The 21,925-nt window shown below is 41.3% G+C and overlaps 1 protein-coding gene across 5 annotated transcripts in view; it reads left to right on the top strand.

Moving 5' to 3' along the window:
* The window catches only part of RABGAP1L (RAB GTPase activating protein 1-like), a 240,134-nt gene that overhangs the window by 215,937 nt on the left and 2,272 nt on the right, over positions 1-21,925 (top strand). For 3 of the 5 annotated variants that reach the window (XM_009892860.1, XM_009892862.1, XM_009892863.1), the window contains 5 exons: positions 9,067-9,159; positions 16,587-16,697; positions 19,124-19,228; positions 21,152-21,235; positions 21,729-21,800. In XM_009892860.1, the coding sequence (XP_009891162.1) occupies positions 9,067-9,159; positions 16,587-16,697; positions 19,124-19,228; positions 21,152-21,235; positions 21,729-21,800 (465 nt within the window). Of the gene's footprint in view, positions 1-9,066; positions 9,160-9,439; positions 10,343-13,511; positions 13,551-16,586; positions 16,698-19,123; positions 19,229-21,151; positions 21,236-21,728; positions 21,801-21,925 lie in introns of those variants that run through there. The other 2 variants (XM_009892864.1, XM_009892861.1) reach the window with 2 other exon arrangements.

The raw sequence follows: 21,925 nt of genomic DNA, 5'->3' as shown, positions 1-21,925 counted from the left end.
TTTGACACTGTCCCACTTCTATTTTCAAAATGCTGATCATTTAATGTGTGGGTTTAAAGAATTTACTTTTTATTTTAGGGTTTTAGCAGTTGTTTTTATGGAGCTGGGCAAGCAGAAAAAAGGCAAGGATTTTGAGAAGATGTGGTAAAAGTTCTGTTACTTGCTGAAATATAGATAAAAGTATTTCACATAACAGAAATGATTGCAGAGCCCTGAATGTAAGTGTATAATGGTTCAGCTTTAATATAGGAAAGGAATGTATTTTCTGCTGGTGGAGTAACACATTAAAAAGTAATTTCTCTTAGTAACTTGTGGGTTTGAAATATTTGTAAAAGTAATGAAAAGTATGTTAGCATCAAGGACCTCACCACATATCAGAGAAGCCTGATTGTGAATTTAAACAGACTCTCAAATTTAAAGTGTGGCAGCATTACAATTTTCTTGATACTGCAACAAAGAATTGATCATGAATTACATTGATACATTGAATGTGTTCAAAGAATGCTGCAAGGTTCTTTACTGATGAATATGGCTTATCTGGGCACATGGTTCAGAGCTGTGATCTAGCACCCATCCTCCATCTCAAGAAGTACAATTTTTTTTCATCTTGTGCTGGGCACTGAGTGTGACAGGAGACAGATGTGGCTTGATAACTCAGCATAGTCAGGACAGGCAACTGGTTTCACCAGCCTCATGGCAGGTTTCAGAAGATGAAACTGCTGCTGTTCATAATATCTGTGTTTTACAGAGCAGGGCCTTGTCCCAGATGACTGGTCAGAGTGTCTCTGTGGACTAAATATATTCAATGGGACAGGTTTTACAACCTTGATAATATAATATTTTGAAGCAGGTTACTGACCAGTTGCTAGCCTTGTGTTGGCAGTTTTCCCTTATGTGTGGTAGCGAGATTGGTCTGTGTTAGTTGCAGCATCCTATGAACAAGGTTAGAAAGAGAACCCTAACACAGTTTAGCTACTTTCTCTAGTTGGGAGCAGGTTTTTTCTTTACTAAGTGATGCAAGAAAATCACTGGGGACTTTTTCCTGAATTTCTGATTCTGTTGTCACAGGCATGGTGGTGAAGATTTCACTTGTCTTCCTGCTCACCCTTCTCTTCTATTGCTGTGATGTGCCAAGAAGTACAACCAAAGCTCTAAAATTGTTGCGGGCAGAACTAAATCGGAATGAATGATGTACCTTAAAATGGGGGAGAGCTGAGGGTCTGATTTTGCATAGTCACTGAGGTTGTGTGTAAAACCTTTAGTACCAAATGCTGTACACCAAAAGGTGTATGTATGTAAGGCACGCAAAATCACTTGGAACTGTTATGAGGTACAAACCAAAGAATAAATTCTGCAATGGAAAAACTGCTGCTGTTCATAATATCTGTGTTGTACAGAGCAGGGCCTTGTCCCAGATGACTGGTCAGTGTCAGTTCCCCCAGTTATCCTAATCTGTGTCCTCAGGATGTATTCATTTAGCCTATATAATCATTTAGCCTATATAGAGATCTCTTGTTCAGGCATTCTTTAAGTTATGCTGAATAAAAAAAATGACCCGTACCGCGGATATTTTCCATCTAGAACGTTTCAACTATTGGTATCCTTAACCACAGTATTCCTGTTGACTAGAGCCAATTTAAATGCAAAATGGGTGCTTGCTGACAAAGTGGATATAGCTGTTTCCTTTCACGGTGTGCATCTCAATGCTAAAGCCCTTATCTGCAGGCAAGAGGAAGCACTTTTTGTCTGGGTGAGCTGCTAGACATCAGCTGCAAGTATATAAAATAATCAGCCATTTCCAAGCACAGCTTTTAAGCCACTCAGGGTGTCTCTTTTTTACTAAAACAAATAGAGTTGAAGTGGATAATAAGCCCTCCATACCTCAAAGTGAAAATGAATTTTTGAATGCTGAAAACCAATTTGGGGATCTGAAAAGGAGTGTTTTGAAGCGTCTCTGCCACAAGGCAGAACATGCTTTCCTTGAACCTTTTTTTTTTTTTTTTTAAAAATGCAGATTCCACTGCAGTCAATATACGTGCGCCTCAAACACAAACACTGTGGTAAGTGCAAAAGTACACGCCAGTGTTTAGAGCTACAGTTCAGGGAATCTGAATTTCGATGTCTTTTACTGGATTGCCACTGGATTGCTATACAGTGAGGCTTATTGAATGTCTCTTGGTCTGAGCTTACTCTTTTAACTTGGTTAACTGTATTGCTAACTGAGCCTAACTAAGCAGATCTTTAAAACAGCAGGGCTATAGAAGAATAATGTGTTATGCCAGGTTCAGCAGGTTTAGATGAATGGAAATACGTTGTAGAGATTAAAATCTGACAGATGTGGTGTTAGAAATCATCCAGCGTCACTGACTGGGACCACTGCCATTTTGAATCAAAGCAAATTGTGCAGGTACTCTGTAAATTTTGCAACCCCTCTTTTTATAAATTCCTGTGGGAATCAGTTGCAATTGCAATATTTTGATAATGAACTGGTGTGGAAGAATTAAATAAAAATAAAAACTCAAAGCAAAGCTGGTTTCCTTTGCCTGCAGCCAGCTTTCAAATTGGATTTGTTTTATCCTGAAGACTCTCTTCAGGAGGTCTTGCATCTACAGAGCTGTCAATGAGGTGACTTGCAGAAGGAAGAAAACTCTCCCCCTACAAGGAAGGGATACTTAGGTGTGTTGGTGTGGAGAAAGCTGCTTTGCTGGTACGAAAAGACCGTTTCTGTCAGATCTTTTTTCCAAACGTGGGGTGGAGAAGAGATGCTGTTCTTCAGCAGGCATTCAGATGGGCACACATTAAGCAGATAATCTCTTCAACACAGTGTACGTTTCCAAGGAATTTCAGGGAACATCTTCCTGCCAGCGTAGATGGTAAAATAGCATCTGACATTCGGGGCTTTTATTGTGCTGCATGCAACACGCGAGCTTGAGCAGAATAACAGCATCGTGGACCCACCTTTATCCACTGTGACGAGAGGTGGCCGGTTGGCCCAAGCATCGCAGGCTTTGTGCTGCAAGCGTGCCCAAAACCAGGCTGTGATGAGGGTAACGCTAGGATCGGATGATGTCTGAGAGGCTGCTTTACAAAAACTTTTTGATCATGTTGCCCCAAACCCAGGGGTTAGTCGATGTTTAATGAGATTTGTGGTGTGTTTTAGAGTGGTGGGTGTCTGGGTCCTGAATGCGATGCTGGTGAAATGCTGATGAGGGCTATTCTGCTTGATTTCAACCCTGTGGCGAAACACTTTGTTATCAACAAGCCCTTCACCGCATGGTGACAAAAGGAGAAATGGGAATTTCTCAAGCTGTGTTCCAGCTTGTGAATTTTCTTTAGGTAGCAGCTGATTTTAATCTCTGTATTTTTTCTGCAATTGAATGCTGCAGATTTTCTTCTCTACAGACTACACGGTGCAAATAGTTTTGTGAGAAATTTGGATTTGCCCTTTTTCCTCTCAGATTTTATGTTTGTGGCATCTCATTGGAGATACAGTTGTTCAGACTGTATTGCGTAATAGCTAAATTTGAAATCCCACTCACCCCCTTTAAAGTCTAATCCAAGAGATGAGTCTGTTGTGTCAACGTGTTACTGTGGGTTTTGTTCTTTCTTTTCCATCACTGCATCCTCCCAAAAGAAAAATGAGTTGCTTATCTACTTCTGAATCTTACTCCCAGTGACAGACATTGCAAGATACTTCTTCGTGCCTTTTGGCAACTGCATTTTAAGAAAAGGACAATACAGTTATCCATAGCAATGACTGCACAGACCAGTAGAGCACAGAATTAGTTTCTTCGTATGTTTTTGTTATATTAGAGCCTTAATTTGGTCTAATAAAGTGTTTAAATAGAGCTATAGTATCCTCCTTTGAACCTGATTTAGTTCTTTTAAATACGAAGTACTAACTAGAACATATTGATACAAAACTTTGAGTGTGAACTAAGATGATGCTTGTGATCTGAAATTTGTTGTTGCTAATCTGCTGTCTGAGGTTCTGTTCAAAGCTTACAGTCTTCATATGACACACTTTGCAGAACCAGCGTCATTTTGAAATTAACTTGCTTTTGATATTGTTTTAAAGCATAATACGAAGAAAATTAAGTATGCACAAGCATAACTCCCATCTCCTCACAAGGGGCACATGTAGCAGTGGTTTGTGAGAGTGTCTTGCAGCTGGTACTCCTGTGTGCAAGGGTTAAGCCAGGCTCCCAGGCATTACGTGTGCTTGGAAATGGTCCTGCTTTTCGACAGTGGGAAGAGTCTGGCCTTATCATGGGGATTGCAGCCTGAGATGTGTGTGATGGATGGATAAAAGGGAAGCTGGGCTGCAGCCAGCGTCAGTGGTTGCTATCAGTGCTTGTTCAAAGCAAGCTCGGGGTCTCCCGCATCCATCATCAGCACACAATGTAACCCTGTCTTTGGAGGGATGCGAGTCCCCCACCTCAATCTTGAAATACCAAGCAAATCCATCACCAGTGAAACAGAAAAGTCAGTCACCTGCTTCAAAAATGGGGAAGGAGAACATTGCACATTTTGTTACTTGGCTTTTTCCTTTGTGGTTGGTTTTTTTTTTTCCTTCCACATTGAGGTGAGAACTAGAGAGGAAAAAATACTAAGTGCAGAGATCACAGAATATTGGTTACATTGTTCGTGTGATGGGACAGTTTATTTTTGGAGTGTTTATGCAGTGCTAGATAGAGAAAAGAAGTGGGAATCGGGGAAAGAGATACTCTGCTTTGTCTGGCATTGTGGCAGTGCTGGAAATTAGAAATCAGGTAATAGGATTTTTCTGTCTGGGTAAGCCTCTGGCTGTCTTCAATATGTTCAGGAAATCATTTTACATCTCTGCTTCCATTTCCTTGGCTGTCAAATGAACATAATGATAACTACCTCCTCTGAGTGCTCGTGCTTCATTAGAGCAATAAAACATTTTGGAGAAAGGAGTCATAGATGTGTGATTTATTACTCCAGCAAGGTCAGGCTGAACTGTCTGTAAACAGCTAAAGAAATTGCAGAATGAGAGAAAGGTCTCCTGGAGCTGAGTGGATGCCGATGCTCGGCACACTGCCAGTGCACAGGATTGCCAGAGAGGGTGAAGCAGATCTTTCCAGCCCTGGCTGAACAGGGGGGCAGCTACAAATAAAGCATTTTTGTTTCTCACCTGCCACATATCACCTCACTATAGTGAGTCCTTCAAGCGTTCAGTGCACAAGTCTGTTGGGTTTTTTCAGAAAGAGGTTTTGCTTGTTCAGTTCTTCTGCGTGGATGTTTTATTAAGATGCTCTGCATGGCTTTTTCTCTACGTACAACTAGTTGTGACATGACTTTGTGCTTGAACATAATAAAATAAAACGAGTCAAGGAGATAAGATACTGTGATAAACAGATGAGCAATGTTTATAAACCATAAGAGTCTCCTAAATTTGATAACCATTGGTTCTAGCCAGTATAGTCTATGGTGCTAAAGAAAGAAGAAATCAATATTGCAGAAGCTTTTACAGAAAATTTATGAGCACACTTTGTTCAGGAGCAATCCATGAAGATTGAAGCATAGCTAGTACTATGTACTTACTTATGAAAGGGCTTACAGAGAAGTCTCTTGTTGAATTCACAAACTGTTTCAGGGAATTAAATTGGGGAATATGGAAACGGGCTTTTAATTTTTTTTTTTCACTTATTAGTGTATACCCAGAAGAAAGTACTGTAATAAATTATCAAAATCCTTTGAGTAATGTGGCTGAATAGACAATAACAGTGAAGCATAGTCCCTGCCAAAGTTATTAAGCATACCTGCTCAAGTTTATATTTTATGGGATAAGTGGATTAGTATGGACTGGTTTTCTAATAGGAATTCTGCGCCCCTCCCAACCCTTAAGACAGTCTTTCACTGAATTTACGTACTTCCCAATTAAGACAATATTCTAGCATAAGTAGATACTAACATGCATAAGTCACGATATTCTTTCAGTGAGCACAGAAGTTGTTTTCTGTGTCACAACATACTCCCTCACACCCTGATGCTTACACCTTTTGTGATTTCACCCCCTTTTCAGGTATTACGTACTGATAACATTAGCAGGAAAGTGTTGCCATGCTGTTTGTTCGCTGGAGAGCATACCAGGCATGCCCCTTAGCCCAGGCCACAGCCACAGCGTTCATGGATAGCTCCTGTAGTGGTGAAAGAGGGACCTTATCCCTCGTGCAGCCACAAAGGATCTACACGTGGTCCTACTCACAGCTATGAATTAAAATTTAAGAAAGTAAAAGAGCACATATAGGTAAGAACAGTTGGTGGAAAAAGTTGCCAGGCATTAAGAAATGGTTAATTGTCAGCGTGTGCAAACAGGGACTGTGAAGATGGTGGAGAGCAGAGTTAAAAGAAGCAGCTGACTCTCGTTCTCCCCTGCTCATCATACGTTTTTTGATGTGACGTGTTCAGATTAGTTTCTGGTGTTGTTGAGGCAAATGATTAAGTGCCAAATAGACTCTGTGCAAGTTAAATTCTGCCTCATCTTAACAGAGAATACAAGGTGAAACCAGAGAAATAAAGCTTTTCTCAGGCAGCTAAAAAAATTAGTACTTAAAAAATGAGCAAGGGGAGCTGCATGCTGCTGGCTGCTGTGTGTGAGGCTGTGTTACCAAGAAGCAGCAGTCATCTCTTCATCCACAGGCTCAGCCTGGCGAGGGACAGCTGTGGCACAGTGCTCAGCGAAGGCATTTGGGTCACAGCAGTGTTTTATATTGCACTTGCTCTCTCAGTAAGAGTTACTCACATCATTACCTTTATGCTGTATTTTGCCTGTGTCTTTTGAATTATAACAAGAACTATGATTTTTGTTCACAAGCAATTTAAGCAAATCTGGTGGTTAAAGGGAAAATGGAGATGCTGCTCCAGACAGCTGGAAAGGTGTAGCTGTTGGTGGGTCATTGCAGTGGTCAGTGAAGGCAGTCCCTGACACCTGGTGCCGGGCTGGGGTGCATATGGCACTTCTTGCATAAACATGGGGGGTTCCCCTGTGCATGGGGGAACTGCTCGGCGGGAAAGGATTGTGATTGTGCAATTTTTACCTTCGCTTTCCATTCTTTTCTCCTTATTTACCCCCAAATGCATCTATCTTATATCTGTTGTTCCTTCTGATGGTGGGATTCTTACTGAAGTATTCATGCAGCTGTGTGAATGGGAGGCTTGTCTCTCTCTTTCTGTAGTAAGACTTACTTCTTATATGTACTTTAAAGGCTTTAATGAAAAGCATCAGGAATCGGGAAAATCTTCAGTTGAACAGATCATCTTCTAAGTTACACCTATGTTGCACCTTTTTGCCATACTGTGCCACAATGTCTCCCTCTTTATCTTTGTTTTCTGCTGGTTGCATACTGGAACACAAAACTCACAAGAGAACCAGGTTTGGAGGGTGCCCTCTTAACAGCCCAGCCTGGGAGCCTTGATCTGCTTCTCTGAATAAGATGCCAGTAAGCATCATGGAAGGAAGGAGTAGATCAGGCTTTGGATGTGTGATTGGTTCACTTCATTTAAAATACTATTCTGAAATTATTTCATATTCTTGAATATTAAGTAGCCTCAACAGTTGCAGCTAGGGTGAAACGGGCTCGGTTTGCATCTTTAATGTCTCTCAGTTGAAACGTAAAAAAGCATCTCTGATTTAGTCATTTTCATTTCATTGTATTTTGCAGTATCTAAAGTCATCAAAATTACATTCTCCCGTATATTTGTCCAAAGTGCTTCATGTTTTTATGTTTACCCTTTTCTCTTTGCTTCCTTTAGGGGGGGGTGGTTTAAGATTTCATCAGTATTTGTGGGCATTAGTGCTGCTTTATTGGTGCTCCCTGTGCACTGTGCTTTGCAGATCATGGGTTTCACTTTTGCTACCTGTACCTCCCAGAGGCCTCTGCAGTGACACCGAGAACTTGCTTGGTCCCTTCCTGTGTCGCAGAGGAAGGAGGTATTAGGTTGAAAACCAATAAAGGAAAAAACGCCACCAAAACTACATGTAAACTTGTATCTCTGCTCAGTGGCAGTAATGTTTTGCCCTAAGGCAAGGTGACAGAGGCATGTCCTCACACCAGGAGTCAGACAGACACGATCAATATAGGCAAGAGGAACAGATATATGCATAACAGATCCAGGCAAAGCGTATCTTTACAAGTCATGATGGTACATCATGTTAGGGATCTCTCCGGCTGCCAGCAGATGATCCGACATTTAATAGGGCCGGCTTCTTCTTGTCATATGGTAGGGACAGAGACACGCTATCAAAGGTCTCCAGAGAAAGATGGGATTGCTCAAGTAGCACAATGTCCCAAATTAAAAGGTGAAAGTAAAGCAGAGGATCTCCGTTCTTTGTTTAAAAAAACACAGGTGTTCTTTGTGTACCTTGGCTTAAGTTGAAGTTGTGGTTTTCCAGAAGTCAAGCTGTCTGGGACTTGACCTTTCTGCATGGTTGTTTATCGAATTTGCTTGTGATTTCTATGTAGTCGCCTCACTGTTTCCCTGCTGCGGCTGGAAGAGAGCACTGCAGCGTCTTCACCTTTGCCTAGGAGGAGTCTGATGCCAAACTTCTTGAGGGCATCAGTTACAATCTATAATTTAGATATTAATACTCTTTCAGCAATAAAAAAACATTACTCTGATTTCTCCCTGGGAATTGTCCAGCCCTTTTGCATGCACACACCTTTCTTCTAATCTCACTTTTAACAGTTTTCTTGCTAAGGCATTGTTTTGTTGAATCATACCTATCAAAGCATATTTTCCTTTTCCCTGTTCTCTCACTCCTGTTGTTCACAGTTTTTTTTCTTCTTGTTAGTCTTACTAAATGTCTCTCCTTCACTTGTTTTCCTTTAAATATTTGAATAATTAATAGTACTAGGCACAGGAAGATTTCTGTCGATGTGAATTGTATTGCTGAGTAGGTTTTGAAAGGGGGGAAACGACTTTATTCGGCAGCAGCTTTCCAGCACTCCCTTGGCATCCTGTTTGCAAGAAGAGCTTTCAGACAGCCTTTCTGGTGCATCTTTAATCTTTAAATGCATATTTTCCAAATGTGTTCCACAGGTGCCAACAAAGAAGCTGAAGAAATATGAGAGAGAGTACCAAACCATGCGAGAGAGTCAGCTGCAGCAGGAAGATCCTATGGACAGATACAAGGTACGGGAGATGCTATATGGGAACCTGTTTCATTGGCTGAATCCCATGGGGAGTGACCCGGTTCCAGTGGTTAAGCAGAGGTGCATGTACCGCGCTCACCTCTCTGGGATATGCTGGTGCAGATTTTAGGGAATTTAAGTGGCAGATGAAACTCATCCCCTTTCTTGACCAAGCACTTTGAATTCTTGGACTTAGTGTTTTTTCCAGGAATATTTCAATCACAATTTGTAACTCTCAAGACATCTGCAAGTAGCCACATATAATATTTTTCTTCTTTCAGTTTATATGTTTGTAGGTAACTCTCCTGCTGTTGCACTTTTACGGGAAGTCTTCATGAGACGCAGAAACAAAGGGTGATTCTCAGCTACAGACACAAAAAGGAGAAAATACACATTGCTCTAGCACAAGCTGTGTGCAGTGGCATCCACAGAGACTTTTGGAAGATGAACTCTTCCTTGACTGACATGATCCTTGCTATTCATCTCTGTTTATATCAGGCGTTAGTAATTTTTTGTTAATATAATGTCTAGTACGGTGGGACCCAGAGCTCTGCTGGGGTCCCAAGGTACTGCTGCAACAGAATTAATAGTCATAAATATCCTGCTTTAAAGCAGCAGAGAAATAGAAGTTCAGTTATTAATATGATAGCTTGATAGTTCACCAAAGAAGAATGGTTCTTTAATTTTGGATCAGCATTGCTTATCTTTCCAATGTATTTGCTTTTATTGTCACTGCTACATTCTGTTGCCATCGATTTTTGTGTGATGGAGGCTCTGCCTCTAGGCGTATACTCCACTTAGTGTTCAGGATCCATTTATTGCTTACCCTGTTTTGAAAAATTCAGTTTTCTTTAGGTGAAGCTGCCAGAGATGATGCACTTTACTGCCTGTTGCCCAGGTTAGCTGGGAATTATCGTTGCTTATATATACCTGTACTGTTTTCCTGCTGTTCTTCGTTGTGCCTTAATATATTAAGTGACATTGCAGTTGGTACGGAGTCTATAAGGAGTGTGGAGTAGTCAATAATCATACCAGGTGCAACAGGTTTACGTGGTCTGTGAACATAAGGAAAGTGCACTATGTTCAGAAAACCACAATAAGAAAATCTAAAGTGAAAGACTATGCCGTAATTCATAAATGTGACAAGATAAAGCCACAGGTACAGAGAAAGTAAAACTGCCTTTTTCTTTTTAAGTATTTACCTGCGAAAAAATATGTTTTGAGTATAGTTCTTTTGATGTCAAAGGGTGTAGATTTTATTGTTTGTGAGAACTAGGATTGCTGTAGCAGCTGGGAGCCAATAGTGAGTATGACATACTCAGAAAAAAACAAAATTTGCTGTGAAGTATTTTTCCAGTGGTTCGCTTATAGTACTGTGGAATTAACTACTTAGAAAACAAATAAGGCTTCATGAAACCTCTGCGGAAGCATATTAACTAGTTAATCTTGGGCGCTGGATGGTGAAGAACATTATCCCCAAGCTGCAAATGAGGACATGGAAAGTGACTCTTTGGCCACTGTTTATGTGAGTCACTGTCACAGTCAAGATCACAGCTTGGGGTTTTGGCTTGAACTTTTGAAACTCATTGTGTGATTTTATTTTTTTTTTTTATTAAGCCGGATTGGGTCTGATCTTCTTAGCAATGCTGTGATTAGAGAGAGTGGTTGTAACTGGTTAGTTGCACATTAAGTTCAAAGTTCGGATGCATTCTTCAGCTGATGGGTGTCATAGAGAAATGCTTGTAAGTGCTCTCTGTTCCTTGTCTTGCCTTTTTGATTTTATTAATGTGTCAAGCTGAGGTTGGTGGGAATCGACATTTCAAGAGTGTTTCCAAAGGGCAACAAGAAACACAAGCTGTGTGGATCCTCACAGGCAGAAAGCGGAGAGCCAACTTTGCTTGTCCCTTAAATGATCGCTCTGCAGCCCATGTGTTTAGAAATGCATTTCAATTTGGCAGCATCAGTGCTAGGCTTTGCCCAGCCAGGCTTGGTTTGGGAAAGGACTGAAAAGCCAGTATTGCCTCTGAGCGCAGCACTGCTGTTAGCTCCCTCTGGCCTTGTGCACTCTCCGTGTGGGCTGTGCCCTGAAGGGCACATTGTAATTTTTACAGTTTCTCTTCCCAGAACAAAACGAGCTTTTGCTTTACTGCCCTGGAAGGGGATGTTTCTTAGATGGGATTGCTGGAGTGGAGATCCCTGCAGCATATTCCTCTTATAGGTCAAGAAGGAAAGAGGCTTTCAGTCTGTTGATAGTTTTTAGGTTAGAGTTTTTGTTGTTTGCAGCACGTTACAGTTTTTATTGCCAATACAGATTTGTCAGGACCACAGAGACATTGGCATTTCTGAGTTGCAGTGATGAAGGATGTCTTGAGTAAGACACCTCCCTGTGACCTGGCCCTCAGTGGCAATGGCTTGATGAACTGTTGAGAGTAGGAGATGGGCCATGCGTGGGGTGGGAGCAGCCACGGCAATGGCAGTGGAGCTCCGGCTGAACTGCCATCTCTTCCTCCTGGTCCATCCCTGCTGTGCTGTAAGTGGTGCAAAGGGAACTCGTTGGAGCTGATGCAGCTCTCATGTGTGGGTCTAACTTTCACCCGGGCATCCAGGGGATACCAGGACTGAACCAGAGCAGTGTGGGAGCACAGCCACGCTTCTTCCTCTCCTTCCCACCGCTTGGGTCCCAGAGGTGTTCCCAAGCATGGGGACGGTGGGGCTGAGCAGCCCCCTGTGAAATGCCAGGAAAGAGATGCTTCCTGCCTGAGGGCAGCTGGGTACCTCCAGGCAGGGACTTGTGCTCCTCCAGTCCCACCGACCCCAAACTCTCCATAGGCTGCCATTAACTAGTTGCATTTTCTTGACAGGTTAAATTAATATGCTACAATAAGCTGTGTTACGTGCCACAGGAGTTCCTGCCCAGCTCGTATTTTACATGTTGATTGTGATTTGACTTACGTCAAAATAACAGTATTAGAGTGCCATTATTTTTGGTGTTTGTTTCCTTCTGTGTTTACAAGAATCATTTAGAAAAACAGTATTTTTTTTTATGCGCACCCTTTCACTTTATTTTCCACTGCTTATAACAAATTATCATTCACATTTTTGTCAGATAGGTTTTTCTAAAAGATGCAAAAGTAAATATGTTCTAAATTACTGTTTGTCACTGAATTTCATGACTTTTGGTTAAAATAAATTACAAATTTCCTATAGAAGTCAGGAATAAAAATGAGTTGCATGTGCAGAAAAAATAGCAATATAGTTGAGATTTTTTTTTAATATATATTATGGGGTTTTTTTCTGTGTTTGAGAACATCTCATGTAACAGGCTTTTGGTTGACTTGATGAGAAGCTGCCAGAGTTGGACTTGTGACTTTTTGATTTAAAATAAAGAGGATATAACCATACAAATAAGGGATGGAGTTTTGCAAGCAGACCCTGCTTGTGCACACGGTTCTGTTCTGAGAGTAGAAACGCCTTTTTCTCTGTGGATGTTGTTGTGCAACAGAGAAGTTGTCTGTCTGAATAAATGTGTAATTTGGACATAATAGCCTTTTGCATGTTTGAAGTGGAAGCAAAAGTTAATACACTGGTCACTTTTGTTCAGAGTCATGGTAACTGAATGGTAACCATCATGAGGGAAAACATAACTCTTGATGTGGATCGTTGTTTGTTTGTGGTTTTTAGAAAAAGTGTGCTGGGGCACTTCTGGGAATGCTTCTCCAGAGTCAACAAACAGAAAACACAAACCACCTCCAGGAGCCTCTGTGTTGCTTCCCATGAGAGGTTTTCCTGGATAGTTTGCTGTAAAAGCCTTTTGTGTTTCTAGATGGAGGTTCACAGGGTCTTCCCTCAGTGCTTCTCCACAATCAAGAGCCCTTTCCAATGGGCTTACGAAGACTTCAGTTCACTCACATCCAGAAAAGTGCATTTTAATCAGTATTTTCATTCCACCATTGAGGATCTGTTGATGCCCAGAGATCTGGGGTTTGGGTGTTTGCTCATCAGAAACTGTGACACTGAATTGCTTAACAACGTTTGTGATGTGTTACACCCCACTTGAGTAGCAGGACAGAGAGGATGCATCATCGCCACTAATCTTGTCAGGAATTGCCCCTTGGGGCTGACTGGAAGGGAGCAGAGGGTGGAGTTCAGCCTTTCAGTCTTCCTGAGCTGAGGCTTGCCTGCTGCTTTCAAATTTGCCGCCTTCTTTCCATCCAGAGTGTGATGGAAGCTGGAGTATATCCTCTTTAAAACTCAGAACCAAAAACCCACTGAAGAATCAGCAACATTTTTTTTTGGCTGTCTTTGTTGGTATTAAAAATTATTTTATATCCTGTTTTCACTGTCTTTACACCTATGGTTGAAAGCAGTATTTGGTCTGTGACTTTACAGGAGGTAAGTTTATTTGTGTTTGTATGTATCAGCAGTGTTTGTCCCTTTTTGGAAATGCAGTATCCTCCTTTTAAAAGCTAATCGGAGTTCACCAGCTGCCTTTGTAACAGAAAGGAGGAATTTTGGAAAGAGGAATCTCTTATTTTACTGACCTTAGAAACTGAGTAATGCTGAAGAGAAGGAAATAATTGTCATAGCAAATTGTTAGTGATGTGTAGAGAAAAGGCAGGAAGCTGTCTGTTTACGCTAAGGACAACTAGCAGGTCTGACAAGTTGGCTTATGCTAGGTTACAAAATGCTGTCTGTGATGTGAGTCCTGCTGTAACAAACCAGCTCCATCTGTTGAACTTTATGCCATTGCGAATGGTATTTTGTAAAACCCTGTAAATATTTCAGAGCCATTGGAAATAGTTTGCTGCATATGAAAAAAGCTATTTGCTATTTTTGTCTTTACTGTGTAAAAAAACCCAAAACTGTTAGGTTTTATTTAGACTTAAGCAGATTAAGAGTTTCCTCCTGAGGAAGGAGGCAGTTTTTCACTGCTAGATCTGGGGGGAGGAGCTGGAAAAGACAAACCATCTAATTGCGCATACTGCCCTGTGTGGAGGGAGAGTAAAGGTGGCCCTATAAGAGACTTTCAGCTGGAAATTGAAAGTATGGTGAACGAGATAAAACCATCTCTTAGCTATTGACTGGATGCCCAAGGTAAGAGATCTTTAACTTACTAAAAACGTGCCATGTAAGTTCTAGTTTAAGAGGAGGATAGCGCATTTCCAACCACATAGCTTGCTTACCCACTTGTCTGCGAATGCAAAGCAGGAACTTCGAACTTCACATTGTGCAGCTTGCTTTGCAGACACTGAAGCTTTCGGCAAAAGCATAGCAAAAATGTTAAAGCAAACTTCTTTCTGGGTTATTCTGTGGAAGTCTTAAGAATTTGCTGATTTCTCCCTCTAAGCAACATCCCTCTGAAAAGGTATTGGTGCTGCAGCACCTGGCAGCAATACCGTTCTTACCGGTCTGATCTGGTCCCAGTTTTTAGCTGAGCTCAAGTCACTTTCTGACAACTGCTCGCTGGCAGAGCTGTGTCTGTAAAAATCAGCATTTCCAAGATGGTCTGAACAAAATACAGAAATAAAGACACATTAAAACCTTTTAAAATTATGTTGATTAGTAGTAGTAGTAGTAGTAAACACTGCAATTTGGTTTTACACTTCAAAGTTTATCTTATCCTTACAGAAGAATTTTACTTTAAAAAAATCCTTGTCCCAAACAGAATACAGTGCAATTAAAATAAAAATGATCCCCAAAGTTATGCGTCTTTTAGCAGTGGTTATTTTAACTGTGTTAAAACAAAAGTATTTTATTTACAGTTCCTGTAACAAAGCAAGTTATTTAAAGTACAATCTTTTGGAAAGGAAACAAACTTACTTTCCTGTACAGGGCAGTGAATAGTCTCGTTGCACAATAGAGAGTATTTGCAGAGGTTCTGCTTCCTGCCACAGAGGAAGCTCCCACACAGAAGAGACCTTTTTTAGCATCCTCTTAGAGCTGTAGTTGTCCTTTTTTGTTTAAGACAAACATGCAAAATCTTCTTGCAAGAGAAATGAAAATTGCAGTTTCATGGTGGTGAGTTTGGAAAGAAAAAAATATCTGAACATAGCTGGCGAGCAGGAGGAAGTGAAAACAGGTGAATAATGTGCTTATGCAAAGAAGCCACATTTTATAGGAAGGGATTCACTGAATGCCTCTTGGAAGTTTTTTGCTGCCTTAAGTGCTGCTATTTATTCACGTTTACTGTTTTTCTTGGAGAACATAACTTACCTTTCAAGTGAGCACAGGTCCTTTTTGAAATCTGAGCATGTTAGGTTATTGTTCCTCCACCTGTGAGTTTCCATATGAACTTGGTGTTTTTTTCTTGAGTTTCCATAGCACACAGTCTCTTGTGCTCTCTCAGACCTTTGCAGTCTCCTCTGGTATGAAAGATACACAGTCATTGTGTGACTGAAGGCCAGCACATTTTTTGCTGTCTTAAAATCCATTAAAGGAGGGCACCTCTATCTGTCTCAGCTGGCTGTGTTCTTCTGAAGATGAAGATTTGTATTTGATGTGGACTCCTGGAAGTTCACTGACCCACAAACATCTTTTAAATATGATTCTGTTCCTCAGCCATAGAAGAACAGTCACTGAAACCGATTCTTAAAATCATGAATTACTACTGTTCATTCTTCTCCATTGTACTTACCTTCTCTCCGTAGTCACTTCTGCCTGTGCAGAGTGGGTAGGGAGTGCAGTGCGGTGAGGACCAGGGCATGCAGTCTAGAAGTTTTGCATTTTATGTTGCCATGCATCGCCCACCGAGCAGGTTCTGGGCCTGTGCTCAGGGAGTGAGGTCCCCTCTCCATCTGGCACTTTTTCTCAGCAGGTATCCTGTAAAATGTGCACTGTTGTCACTGGCACAAGTTACAGAGAAAGTGCACAAATGGCAATACACATTTACAAGCTGCAGGGAGTTCCCTGCTAAATGCTGTTCTCTACTGGTCCCACAGAAGATGGGAAGTTGCCACTACGTCATCTACAAAATGGACTATTTTTACGGATTCCTGCAGACAAAAATTTGTGAAGTGGAGCAGGACAGCTTTCTACTTTCAATTGGAAACATGAGTATCTCTTATTATGAGTATCTCTTAATTGGTCCCTGTTCACTGCTGTTAGGTGGGATTCTATCTGCCTAATTTCTTTCCATGATGAGCAAGCAGAAACCAAGTGCTTTTGTGGAGAGGACTGTGTTTACTTTTGACAGAGAAACCCTACAATCAGTGTGTCACTTACGTGACGCAAACATAACCATCAGGATGTATATGGAATCGCTGCATTTGCACTGCTGGCTTAATTCACTGTTGTTTCCCAGAGCAGCAGTCCTGTCTTAATGTGCACTCTTGCCTTCTTGGTGTTTTACACACACAATACACTCTCTTACTGCTCTTTAATATTGATAAGGATTAACTTCCTTTTCTGGTTGTTCCTTTCTTTGTGCAGAGGGAGAACCGCAGGCTCCAAGAAGCAAGCATGCGGCTGGAGCAGGAGAACGATGACCTTGCCCATGAGCTTGTAACAAGCAAAATTGCCTTACGGAATGACCTGGACCAGGTAACGCTAATAGAGATGGGTCCCAGCTCAGGCTTGGCAACACCAATTTTAGGAGCCCTGCTTTGTGTTCAAGTGAAAGCGTGAACGCAACATTAAAAGTATAATTATTTGTGCCTTTATTTTCCTGACAACTTCACTTCTAGTTGCAGTCAGAAAGCCAGATTTCCACACGCATGTGGAACTGTAGCCATTCACAGTGGAGTCTTAACATCACTGGCTGCACCTTCTCTGTTGTGGATTGTTTCAGAAAATGTAAGCCATAACCTTTAGGCAGATACCAAAGAATGAACATTTACTTGAAAAAGGTATCACATACTCTTCAAAAGACTAATTTCAAGGGAAGTTGCTTTGCAGAATGTCTACCGCCTTATGTAGATCAGTTTTTCACAGCAGTTTTAGTACAGCCAACAAAATTCAGAGATAATGAAGTGGCATGGCACCAAAAATTAGAAGGGCTCCTCGGTGTCCTTTGATAACTTTTTGTTTCCTGTGAAGACTGGGATGTGGAGGGTAGCAGCATTCAGAGCCCTTTTTCTCAGGCTGTCAGAGAACTACACACTCAACCCTCCTCTTTCTGGAGTGTTTTAGCAGCTATTATTAAGGTATGAATACATGAGGGCCATACTCCACCACACCTCGTGATCAGTCCCTTGCTCAGTGAGGGCTGTACTGCCTTTTATGATGTAAAATCTTTTCTTGCAAGAGCCTCTCAATTTGATTTCCTGTAGTTATTTGGCTTTCTATATCTAACTGCAGAATTGTAAACATCATTCATCACAGTTGTGCAATTTGTGTTTCTGATTAGGCAGATCCTTGACAGTTAGGCTCTGCTGATTCGGATCCATGTGATTCTAAAAATCTGAGCTGTCTTGGTGAGCAAACGCAGGCAGGACAACAATGTGAAGGCCAAAAGCAATGTGTTGAGGTGCTCTATCTCCCCAGGAGAGTGTTCTATCTCCCCCATAAAGCAGCTTTACATCTGCTGCCGCCCATGCTTGTTTTTTTTTCAAGTATCGTGACACGGCTGCCAAGCATATACCTTTGCCAGTCCCGTTCCTTGCTCTGCTGCATTTTAGCAGTCTTTCTGTAGATGAGAGTGGCTCCATGAAGTTTCCCCACACCCCGCCTCAGTACATGGGCACTGAAAGAAAAGCTTTGTGCTACTGCACTCCTCATCTGCGAGGACAGATGATACTGTACACCACTGAGCTGCCTGGAGAACCTGGAATGAACACATAAAAGGAGGAAATATTTGTAGTTCCATCAAAGCATATCTTAAACAAGTCTTTCATCTAAAATATCTTTGTCATCCCCGAGTTCTTTTGTTCTAAGATGTCAATCTTATCAATTTTCCATTCTTCCACTTCTCATTTTCCTTTCTCCCATACAGCCACATACACACTCAGCAATGCAGGAATCCTCAATTCATCTCTTCAGTCGTGGCCCTGGTAGAGCTGCTTCTGCTACCGACAATCGCCACTAACACCCTCATTAATAATTAACACTGTGGCAGATAGATAAGCTAACACCACTGGTAGTGGTAGAAAAACAAACTGCAACCCAGAGACAAGCTCTGTACTGTTATTTGTTGTGTACAATGCCGTTTTCCCTCTTGTATTTTCAGCAAACTAAGTACTATTTGACCACAACCCATGCCTGTTCTAGCACCTAGTTACTGAACAAAAGGAGGGTTTGATGCAATGTGTATCTCCCATTTGGGGAGGTCAACAGATTATATCCAGACATTGGGAAATACATTTCTCTCCTGATGATTGGTGAGGATAGTGCTCACAAAACCAAAGCATTCCCAGTATGTTTCACCATAAGCTTGGCCCTTCAAAGAAAGGAGAAAATTCATATTCTCCAGTAGACGCATAGTATCAGTTTTCTCCAGATAATACTTATTTGCACTAATAAACAAACAGTTTTATCTGGAGGTCCTGTTTGTCTCTTTTATACTTGTCTTCGCCAGGATACTTTGTAAGGTACAGTGCAGGCACGTAACATTTTCTACACCATCTATCTGGTTTCCCCGCTGACAGATACAAAAATGGAATCTGAAGTTACAAAGGACCTAAATCATGCTGCCCTTGCTTAGATTAATATTGTTCCCAACAAAAATATTCTATACATCGTTGTTTGTGTTAGGTTTGTATTAGGACTTAGTATCTATACTTATTTGCCACCTGGGCATAGGTAAACATGGCAAAGGGTCCTTTTGAACAGTTGTTGAAACACAGTGAAATAACTTAGAAAATAGCTACTTGGAAACTGAATTTCATATAAAAAATTGGTTAGGTGAGCCATCAGAGGGCAGGAAAAGGCAATGCTAGAACCTGAATCTGCAATATTTCTGAGATGTATATACCAATACATTTGTATTGGCACAGATAACATCTGATTTACGCCAGCGTTTCTAATTCTAGGCTGAAGACAAAGCGGATGTTTTGAACAAGGAACTTCTCCTGACCAAACAGAAGCTAGTAGAGACTGAAGAAGAGAAACGGAAGCAGGAAGAGGAAACTGCTCAGGTAAGGCATTCTCCAACTTTTCCCATTTAGCAAGGACAAGCAAGTAAAAGGATACGCAGAAAAGCATGAATGTGTTGCAACTGTGGAAAGGATTTTGTCTTCAAAATGTAGTGGCAATTAAAAATATACAGTGCCAGGGTAAATGTTTTTTTTTAAAAAAGTAGGGGTTTTAGTGTTTTTTTTTCCTTTACTTGAGCTCTGAATGTTCTATTTTCCATACCTTATGCTAGGCACCAGTATAGGTTAGGGGTGGACCTGCTGGGACGTAGTTCTGAGGAGAAGGATTTGGGGGTCCTGGTAGATAGTGAATTATCCATGAGCCAGCAATGTGCCCTTGTCGCCAAAAAGGCCAATGGAATCCTGGGCTGCATAGGGAAGAGTGTGACCAGTAGGTAGAGGGAGGTCATTCTCCCCCTCTACTCGGCACTGGTGAGGCCGCAACTGGAATACTGTGTCCAGTTCTGGGATCCCCAGTTCAAGAGGGACAGGGAACTACCAGAGAGAGTCCAGCGAAGGGCAACTAAGATGATTGAAGGACTGGAGCACCTCCCTTATGAGGAAAGGCTGAGAGAGCTGGGACTCTTTAGCCTGGAGAAGAGAAGGCTGAGGGGAGACCTTATTACTACTTACAAATATCTAAAGGGTGGGTTGAAGGAGGATGGAGCCACACTCTTCTCGGTGGTTCCCAGTGACAGGACGAGGGGCAATGGGCACAAGTTGGAACATAGGAAGTTCCGTTCCAACACACGGAAAAACTTCTTTACAGTTCGGGTGGCAGAGCACTGGCACAGGCTGCCCAGGGAGGGGGTGGAGTCCCCTTCTCTGGAGATTTTCAAAACCTGCCTGGATGCAGTCCTGAGTAATGTGCTCTGGGCAATCCTGCTTTAGCAGGGGAGTTGGACTAGATGATCTCTAGAGGTCCCTTCCAACTCTGAAAATTCTGTGATTCTGTAATAATCATTTTCACTGGTGGTGAGCAATCACAACTAAGGAGACATGATCAGACCTCTTTAAATTATCTAAACAACAGTTGGAGCAGTTGTTGCCTTACCAGAGACCATTCTGGATTCAGCTGCTGGTTCACTGAAATAAAGTTGTGAATGTCCCTGTCTGAAGCTAGAACCAACAGCAGAACAGTTGAGGGTGGGGAGAATTTTGCTGACTTGACCTGGCCTCATACTTGTTTACAAAATATTCAGTCTTAGTTTTTCAATCACTGAATACACATGAAAGTATGTTTTAAAAGTGATACCCTGATTTTTATTTTTGCCATTTGACAACGGTGACTGCAACAATCAAACAGTAATTATTTGTGTCTCTCTAAAATGGAGATTGCCAAGTTCTCTGTTTGCTATAAACAAGACAGTGGAGGCCTTTTTCCTACTGAAAGGGCTCTCAAAATTTAGTGGTTCTGAATGAGGGAGGAATGATTTAGCTGTATTTTGACCTGTCACAGACCAAAACAGATTTTTGTCTCCTTTTATGGAGATGAGAACGATAGTGCTGAGAGATTCTTCTCTCTGTTCCATCTCCAAACAAACAAATAATCTGTCTGCCTGTACCTGCTGTGACAGTGTGCAGAAAAACAAAAACAAAATCAGTAAAACCCACTTAGTAGTAATGCTCTTGTTTTGTGTTCTGTGGACCACACTCTACCACCATTTAACGCAAAGAGAATTACCCTAGAGGAGAATTTTCTAAGCAGAGATACACTGTATAACAGTATAGACTTCTTGGTTATAACCGAATATAATAAGTATTTGTATGCTGAGTAAATCAGACGCTTGTCTGAAGAACTGGAATGTGGTAAGAAGAAGCTGTGGAACTGTTGTAAACACAGCAAGACCTTGAGAGAACAATCTGATGATGCGTTTTGAGAATTTCTTTCAGTGTACTGTGTAAATTCTCTCCTTCAATTCCTAGCTGAAGGAAGTCTTCAGGAAGCAGCTAGAGAAGGCAGAATCTGAGATCAAGAAAACCACAGCCATTATTGCAGAGTATAAACAGGTACTGTTCTAGAGACACTTTCTCATATTTCTTCTTTCAACCTGTTCTGAGAGCTGAATTTTCAGAGTTGCAGGTCTCATCCTTTAAATAAGATACACTACGTTTCAGGCTTTCAGAGAGCGAGCATTGTAATTTGTTGTAATTTTTTCTGTGGTTTTCCAGTCTCCTAATTTAGGGAATTAGGAATAACCTCTTTCAGCTAATTTTAGTACTGTAGGGTGGATGCTTCTTTACTCTGTGACATAATGCAGTATAAACATTATAAACCAATCAATCCATAAAATGTTCCAGTCTCTGTTCAGGTTCTGTATTGAATACTGCCATTTTTTTTGGTCTCATTATCAACAGCAGTGGATTTGTTAAGGGAGAACGCATACGCCTGAGCAATGCAGAATTTAAGAAATGTTGTCTTTAACAAAAATCATTGTTAAAAAGCACGTGTTGTATTTTAGTATAATAAACTTTAGCTAAAAGTCTGTTTTCTCTGCTCCAGATTTGTTCCCAGCTGAGTACCAGGCTGGAAAAACAACAAGCAGCCAGTAAAGATGAACTGGAAGTTGTGAAGGTGAGAATGATGCCTCTGCATATGGGATGTTTCTAACCAAAGTATTGCTAAATGCCAGGGATACAGAACAAAACGTGAATTGAAGTTTAACGTAACAGCAGCAGTGTCCACCCAGCTGCACTGAT

The sequence above is a fragment of the Charadrius vociferus genome, unplaced genomic scaffold, assembly GCF_000708025.1.
Source record: "Charadrius vociferus isolate BGI_N301 unplaced genomic scaffold, ASM70802v2 scaffold39, whole genome shotgun sequence".
In the NCBI taxonomy this organism is placed as follows: domain Eukaryota; kingdom Metazoa; phylum Chordata; class Aves; order Charadriiformes; family Charadriidae; genus Charadrius; species Charadrius vociferus.
Note: the sequence above shows the minus strand (reverse complement) of the source record. Positions and strands in the feature narration are given on the sequence as shown.